The following is an 8135-nucleotide window of genomic DNA, read 5'->3' as shown; positions in this document are numbered from 1 at the left end:
GATCTCTTCTTCCTAGAGGAAAGTGAGAAAGAAGTTAAAAAAAGGGCTTCAAAGATAGAAGTCCATACTAAGGAATTACCACCAGAATCACATTTAAAATCTCTGGCAAATAATGTTAAAGCATTTACTAGCCATTAATTTAATCTCATTTTCCTTTATACTTATTTCATAGATAGGAAAACTGAGACAAAAGGAGAGTTCCTGGTATGTCTGAAGCTGCACAATGAATCTGCGACAGACTCGAGACTATTTTCCAGGACAGGTGGCTTCACCGTGGGAGCTCACTTCTCTGCTCTGTTAATAAAGTCATTTTGATGTTACTCATTCCCTCAGCTTCGGTTTCCCACCAGCTTCATCATATGAACTGCATCTCATCTCTGACCTGCCAGAGAATAAATAGGGTGAAATGAGAGCACAAATAGGTATGGATTTATGGGGGGTGACAGGGTCAAGGGGGCTGTAAATGCCTGTTAGCACAGTAGTGCAATGTGCCCTCACTCACGTGATGGAGCAACAGTCATTTGGACTGGGCCCACATCCACTCCAGGAAGATGTGCTTGGCCTTGGCACTGGGAGAGCACTTTGGGACCCTTTGGCATGACAGACATTTCCTCTGTTTTTTTCTTATGTAATTTCTATAATATGTTTTTAAACAATCTAAGAAAACCTGAAATGGTAGGAACTGTAGGCAAGAAGACATAAGCTCCAGAAACATCCCTTGCCTGCACTTCCTTCCATCCCTTCACACAGGTGTTAAATAAAGCAATCCGTATTTTGCCAAATTTCTTTGGCACACTTCTGGTTCGGTATGATATCCCCTGTTCCAGCTTGACAAATTAGACGGTGCACTTAGTAGGGGGACGAAATGTCAGAGGATTAAGCTCTCCATTCGGGTAGGTAAGAATTCCACTGACATGGATGCATCTGGCTTTAAGACACTGACCAATCTCAAGAAGCCTCGCAGTTAAACGTCAGTATCTGTGTACACACACAGATGCAGAAAGGGGAACAAGGTCACAGACAGCTGCATTAACACTGGTGCGTTGTTCTCCCCCAGGCTGTATCAACATGCCTAAGAAAGGAATCTGTGCCTCATCAAATACAGTTCTTGGACTTCCTACATAAGAAAAGCACAATTTTGGGTTTTATTTAAAGTGTGGTTTAAGAGAAAAAAAGTTAAAATGACACAAAATCTTTGGTTTTCCGAATAAGATGTTTCTTTCGATGTAATACAAGTCGCCAAGATTACCAATTTCCTACCTACAAACTTCTTAAGCCTTTTCTCCTAGAATCTGGAGCAAAATTCCAAATCAGTTCCAGAATATCCCCAAGATACCTGCTCAAAAGTAACTTTCTATTGCTGTTAGTGAACCAGACTGAACACAGTGACCAAGAGGTGAACATGTACCTCAGTGCCTGAAAACAAAGTCTTCAAAAAGCTGGCTAAGAAACAACATTTGAGAATTAAGATGAGATTAATTTTCGTTTGGGAATTAACGGTCTGTGCTCTGTAAGGAGTCTGTGTCCTTGGCAGGACATTTTCAGGATCTCCTTTGCGAGGAAGCAGGTTTAAAACAAATCCATTTTCCCAAAATAGTTGTGATTGAAAATGTTATTAGCCATAACAAATGTTAGTGCTGACAGGAGAATGGCCTGTTAGGGGCCTCTGGTGAAACAGTCAAGTGAAAGTCATATTTCACATTATTGCGAGCATTTTCCTGTGATTTACAGAATATTTGTGAAACATTACTTGCAAGGCATATGATTGATATGGAGAGAACAGCTAGTGTGTAGGGGGAATCTGTATTTCACAGAGACTGTTTGCATGAAATTTACAGTCCCATAAAGTGCTCCTCTGTCCTCAACAGAGATCTAGTTAAAAGAACTTTACAGTCTGAAACATTCTAAAATTGATTCTAAATTAATGTTTCCATATTTATGTTTGAGACGCTGGTGGCGTAACGCCACCCTCTTTTTATTATAAAGCTGCACCAACCCCTCACCATTCAGAAATACCAGAACCAGCTGTTGGACATGAGGATTTAGTGACACAAAAGGCTTGCCTATGAATCAATGGCAAAAAAAGAGAAGAGTTTGAAACAACGGTCACATGAGGTTTCTGAGGATATGGTGGTATCTGTCCCTGCCTGCTATAATAACAGCATCTGCTGACAAAGTAGTCTTTAAGCCGATATTGTAAAGTACACTGAAAATGTAGATGAATATTTTTATTATGACCATTTTACATATGGGAACATACAGACACAGGGAAGTTAAATGACTTGCCTGAGTTGTTCGTCAGTGCTAGCATCAGCATGTAAGTCCTGTTTGTCAGCTTCAGACTCTACTCTCAACAGTGCTGGGCTGCCACCCCAGTCCACTGGACCTAATAATCAAAACAAGGCTGGGTCAGGGCAGTACTTTATTGCTGCCAAGAAAAACACAAGTGATTTAGGAACTGGCTCCGGCAATTCAGCAGTGCTGCTAAATCATCAGATTGAGATCGAAAGGCAGACTGGTGCTGCATCAGCCTCAGTCCTAGTGTGAGGTGCCAGAGAGTGATAGCCTTGGACTCGTGGAAGAAAAGAGTGATGGTGATCTGGTGTTACCTTTGCATCTTGCAACATCAAGGTTGTGCCCAGCCTCAAGCAAAACTTAGAGCTGCTGTTTCCCCAGCAGGTTTCCCCCTCTCCTAGCATACCTCAAGTTCCCCACAACCACTTCTCACACACAATACACCTTCTCCAGTGTACCCAGTGCCTTCTACCCAGCTCCTATCAACCTGCAGTTCCACTGGCCCCTCTCTCACCTACATGTCCTGCCTCCCAACCCAGCCCTACTGTTAACCCCAGCCCCACTGTTAACCCCAGCCCCAACTCCAGCCCCAGCCCCTGCACTCTGCCCATCCCTAGCTGGGCCCTGCACTGACCCCCTGCATCTGTTCCAGTCCCCCACCTCCCCCCTACACGCTAAGCCCTAATCCCCTGCAGCCCCAACATTGCCCTCCCAGGCCCAGCCATCCCACCAGGCCTGATCCAGCCCAACTACAGGCCCTGTGCTCCCTCACACCCCGAATCCCACTTCCTACCTTACAGTCCCTCGCATGCTCCCTGACCCCAGTGCCCACCCCAGCCCCTGCGTCTGCCTCCCCAACACAATCGCCCACCTCAGGCCCAAGACCCCCCTCAGCTCCCACACCCACCCGGCCCCTCTGACTGCGACACCCGCTCCAGGCCTTACAATTCTCTCATCCTGACCCCCCAGACCCTACGACCCCTCCGGCCCCAGCGCCAGCCTCAGCCTCTCACTCCCTCACCTGCCCCGAGGGGGCGGATACCCTGCAGAATAACTGACACCGCAAGCGAACCAATCGCGGCCTGCCTCTGCGCCCGCGGCCCAATGGGTGGGCCAGTTTCAGCAGCCAGTGGGCGGGGCGACCAGCCCGGCCCGGGTGCTAAGGGAGCGTTGCTAAGGAAGTTGGATGCGGGGAGGGGAGGGGGAGTGAGGGGAGTGTTTTTCCTTCCCATTGGCTGCGGAGGGGCGGAGGGGCGGGGCTTCCGGTGGGGAGAGCGGAAGCGCCGGTGGGGTGTGAGGCGGGCGTGCGCGGCCATGGGGGTCCGCGGGCTGCAGGCGGCGGTGGAGCTGGCGCTGGCCTGCGGTGCGGGGCGGGCTTGCGGGGCGGGGGCGTCCCGAGGGTGAAGGAGGAGTCGGGCCGGGCCCGGGGGACCCCAATGACAGGAGGGACTGGGGTGCCCCTGATGGCGGAGAAGGGGAGACCGGGCCTGGGGGGCTCCTGAGGGAGGAGGGGGGACACCGGGTCTCGGGGGTGCGTTAGGGTGTGGGGAGAGGGAGCGGTGGGAATACTCGTGCCACACCAGGTGTCTGGTGGTTCCTGGAGAACAGGGCAGGATACTTTCCTTTCCCCTCTGGAAGTCTCTGATGCCTCCTCAACTCCTGGGGGTGTGTGAGGTGGAGGTCTCTGCCCCCGTAGTGATCTGCACACTGCCGGCTTCACGTCAGTGGAGAGCTTTGGAAAGCTGCCGGGACTGACACTCTGCTGTCTTACTGAGCACACCCACCTAGTGAAACTGGGATGAGGCAGTATTCATAGCTGACTGAGAAATTAAGCTAATACCCGCTTCACCATCACCTTTACTCTTTATGAAGCAGGCAAATTGTCATAAGTTCCGATTCTGGTAGGCTGAAGGACAATTATTTTAAATCTTGTGATTTGTTTCAGAGAGCAGTACAGAGAGAGGGCATGCAGATGGTCAGCCTGTGGTAATCCTTCTAGGTTGGGCAGGCTGCCAAGACAAATACCTGGCCAAATACAGTGCAATCTACAGTCAGAAGGTGAGTAGCTTATTTATATTTTCATAACACTGTCGTACAGCTCTCTGAGAAACTACCTCTTTTCTGCACGTAGGTAAAATCACTGTAAAACCTCTCTTGGTCTGAAAAGTCATTGGGGGTGAGTTCTCTTGTCATTGAAGCTCCTTGTCTCTTGGAGCCCAGGCAGCGTTATCTAACAGTTGCTCATGTCATCTCTGTGTGTGAAGCCGAGACAAAAATACTTCCTTGGAGAAACTTTTTGCCATTGTGAGAATCACTGGAGTATTTTAAGGCTTTTAAAGCTATGACATTATTCGTGAATTACATGAACTGTGTTAGCTTGCCAAACAGGTAAACCTGCGGGGAAAGATGATGTGTTTACTGCTTGCTAATAGGCTGCAGCACAGACTTGGCAAGGCCAGGCTGAGGACTGACAGAGCGCGTCAGCATCTGTCAGTCCTTCAGCTTTTCCTTCCTGTGAAGATGATTCATCTAAATGTCGTAACCCAAATTCATTTTATCCTGTCTGTGGAACAGGCATCCTATGATAGTCGTACCTGCTCGTTAGCAACTCCTTGCCTTTGAACTAGAGAGGTCTGTCCAACTCCTAGTTCCCCTAAATTGTGATATCTTCCTTTCTAATACTGGTTTTTACTGGAATGACCCCAGCTTGTGATATTGGGACCCAGTGAAACATGAGGTGGTTTTTGGTTGTTTTTTTTTTTTTTTGTCAGCATACAAGGATCTTGTATTTATTCAAATCTGTATCAGCTGTAGGTGGCAAAGCTTGTACGTTAACAAGTCTATTGTTAATGTGTGATCCAGTGCAAGAGTCATGGATTGGCTTGTTCTAGTGAAGAATTAATTGTTAAATGACTTTTGTAACTAAGAGATGCTGCTGATCAGATGAGGAGCACGTTACGTGGCAGCATGCCACCTTTTGTGAAAATACTTTTCTATCAGAAAGATGATAAGAATAAGAAAGGAGAGAAAGGGTTTTCTTAGCTCCCTAATGAGGAAGTGGCTGCAATGATGGCAAGACAGCATAGAAGACTTTGATTCAAGAACTTGGTATCTTCTCTTCTTCCTAGTTTGTTGTCCAGGGACCTGGGGGAGGGGGAGGGCTGTCTTGCTGCTTTTGCCTTGTGATTGTCAGTGTGTAACGTCAGTGAGTTTAGGTGATGGAAAAGATCTAAAGCATTTGTAAATGTAGTTCCTTCTGCTCTCTTCAGAAGGTGGATCTCCTCTGAGATCCTGTTTCCCAATCTATACCTAAATATAAGGCCTTAACTGTAAAGGCAATTGCTCAGGTGTTCTGAGTCTCTGAATCAGTGCTCTTCATTTGCACAGCTGGAGAGTTTCAGAAAGGCTTACGAAAATCATGTCAGTGTTGATTGTGAGTCTTAGCTGCACGTGAGTACTGCTCAAGAACAGGAAGAAGTTTCTTCTCCTTCTTACGTTTTTTTCAATGTCATGAATCAGATGTGTACCAGAGCAGGTCCTTCTTACCAAAACGGCTGATACCGAAGGTTTGTGAAACAGGGAGATCTTCTCTTCCTGGGAGAAGACTAACGCTCGTAAAAATGTGAGTGGCAATATCCACTGGAGATGTGCCAGTTAGCACAGGATTTGAAAGGATCTCGTATGTCATCAAATCCAGATCCTCTGCTGTTGCAGGAATCTTTCATAATATTGTGTACTGTTACGATTAATATCATCCTGTTCATATTGGTGTCTTGCTACTGGCTCTAAAGACTTGCTCCTGGCACTGTGGTTTCTGCTGGAGGCTTATCGCAAATTTTCATGTTGTCTGTACTGATACTTGCCTACTCCGTGTAATTTACAGCACAGCCTGAATGTGTGTGGCGTCTCTTTCTGTTCTTAGGGGTGCACCGTCATCCGCTACACAGCTCCATGGAGGATGATATTCTTCTCGGAGACCTTTGGCATCAGATCCCTCCAGACCCCAGCCAGGCAGCTCCTGGAGCTGCTTTTTGACTACAGCGTTGAAAACAGACCAGTTCTTTTTCATGTTTTTAGCAATGGTGGTGCCATGCTGTACCGTTACATCATTGAGGTGCTCCACACTCACAAGCCATTCAAGAACCTCAAAGTAGCAGGCACTGTTTTTGATAGTGCCCCTGGCAGAAGGAACTTGAGAGGAGCCCTTCGTGCCTTGGCGACTGTCTTGGTGTCCACAAATGTGCTGCTCAAGTATTTCCTCATATTCACTTTTGCTACTACAGCTGTCATGCTGCGGATCTTGCTGTACCCATTGACCCGCTTCGTCCATGAGAGCCATTACGATGCCCTGCTGAAAGCGCCCTCGCGGTGGCCTGAGCTTTACCTCTATTCCCAAGCCGATGCAATCATCAAGGCCAGCGAAGTTGAGCACGTGGCTGATGCCCGGCAGCAGCTCGGTGTCTCCGTGAAAGCTGTCGACTTCTCGGATTCAGCTCATGTCAGCCATATGCGGGCGTATCCCACCTATTACAGCAACCTCTGTGCAGCGTTCCTCTCTGACTGTGCCGGGGGCTCCCCTCGTTAGCGCTGTAGTGACCTCCAGTGTTCGCCTCTGCTTTGCTCAGCTTGGATGGGAAATGTCACCCCCTTTGCCTTTGTGTCTTTGAAGGGAGGAAGGAGAGATGACTTAGCCATGTTGTAGCACAGAGTAGATATGGATTAATTTAAAGTACTGATGGTGAAATCCTAGCATGGTTGAAGCCGATGTGATTTACCAAGGTGTCACAAACCAAAATGTTACATGGAGTGTTATTTGTTTCTTCCTGTATTGTGTTGTTCTCTGCTTTCCATGTTGTCTCCTTGTCCCTGATGTCCAGTGTGCGTGTTCTGTTGCCTTGTGTTGATTTTGCAATGCAGCTCTTCAATGACTTTGTTGTTTTTTTTCCTCTGCCGTTTCTTTTATCTTGAAGTGAGCAAACAGAAGCAGCTCTGCAGGACTTCTCTTTTCTGTTGGTGCATCCCAGCTCTTGTGATACTCCTTGCCTGGAGTTCAAGCCCAGAAGCAAAGTGTAAGACCTGGAAAAGGTGTGTGCAGGGCAGCATGACCAGACTGTCATCTGGTTCCACTGAAGAGCTGAGATAGGGCAGTCAAAGATGTGATCCTTAGCGGGAGCTCAGATGTTTCTGATAACTTTTGTGTTCTTCAATCAAAAGATTTAAGTTAACCTTTTTGAATGTGTCTTGTGTTTTGTTTCTCTTCCTTCCAGTCTTTTGTGTGTCCTTCCAAGTAGTTTTGCTTTCTTGAAGAACTACTCGTTTATTATTGTGTATCTTTGAGCAGCCTGTACGATATAGGAAATCTGGAAATGCAGGGAAACCGGCACAGCTGTAACCCAAAAGACCTCAGAAATACGAACGTGGAACTGCAGAGAAAAATGGAATTGTCCGTTGGAGCTATGATTTATACTGGGTGTTTCTTAAATCACTTCTAGCTCACAAATGACCATGAAATGTGATGCCTTTCCCCATAACATTCTCTTCAGATGATCAGTCTTTGCTGTCCATGCTGTGTGTGCTAGTACTACAAGAAATTAATTCCTGCCACCTAGTGAAAAGGTGGCTATTGTACTCCACTCCAGCCATGTTTGGTTTGGGGTTTTGTTGTTTATTTGGGGGAGAAGTGGGGATAAAGAGAGAGGAGAGCCTGCTAATATGTTTGTGCCATGTCACAACGTTGCACGCTAATTAACGATGTGGTGGACAGGATTAACCAGCTTTAAATTCCTGTCGCAGAAATCCAGGAATGGGCTCTGGAGGGCTGAGCTATGGGCCTGTTTCAA

The 8135-nt window shown here is 47.2% G+C and overlaps 1 protein-coding gene across 2 annotated transcripts; it reads left to right on the top strand.

Annotated features, from left to right (window-relative positions):
* Nucleotides 1–3605: 3605 nt before the first annotated feature.
* TMEM53 (transmembrane protein 53) lies at nucleotides 3606–7622 on the top strand. 2 transcript variants are annotated; one of them, XM_086617552.1, is made up of 3 exons: nucleotides 3606–3658; nucleotides 4241–4353; nucleotides 6218–7622. In XM_086617552.1, the coding sequence occupies exons 1-3, from the start codon at nucleotides 3610–3612 to the stop codon at nucleotides 6878–6880; spliced, it is 825 nt and encodes a 274-aa protein (XP_086473678.1). In that variant the 5' UTR covers nucleotides 3606–3609; the 3' UTR covers nucleotides 6881–7622. The 2 variants fall into 2 exon arrangements, with proteins under 2 accessions (XP_086473678.1, XP_086473677.1); XM_086617551.1 differs by having other exon boundaries at nucleotides 3606–3678; nucleotides 4243–4353.
* Nucleotides 7623–8135: the final 513 nt, after the last annotated feature.

This window comes from Tauraco erythrolophus, chromosome 10 (genome assembly GCF_009769465.1).
Source record: "Tauraco erythrolophus isolate bTauEry1 chromosome 10, bTauEry1.pri, whole genome shotgun sequence".
In the NCBI taxonomy this organism is placed as follows: domain Eukaryota; kingdom Metazoa; phylum Chordata; class Aves; order Musophagiformes; family Musophagidae; genus Tauraco; species Tauraco erythrolophus.
Note: the sequence above shows the minus strand (reverse complement) of the source record. Positions and strands in the feature narration are given on the sequence as shown.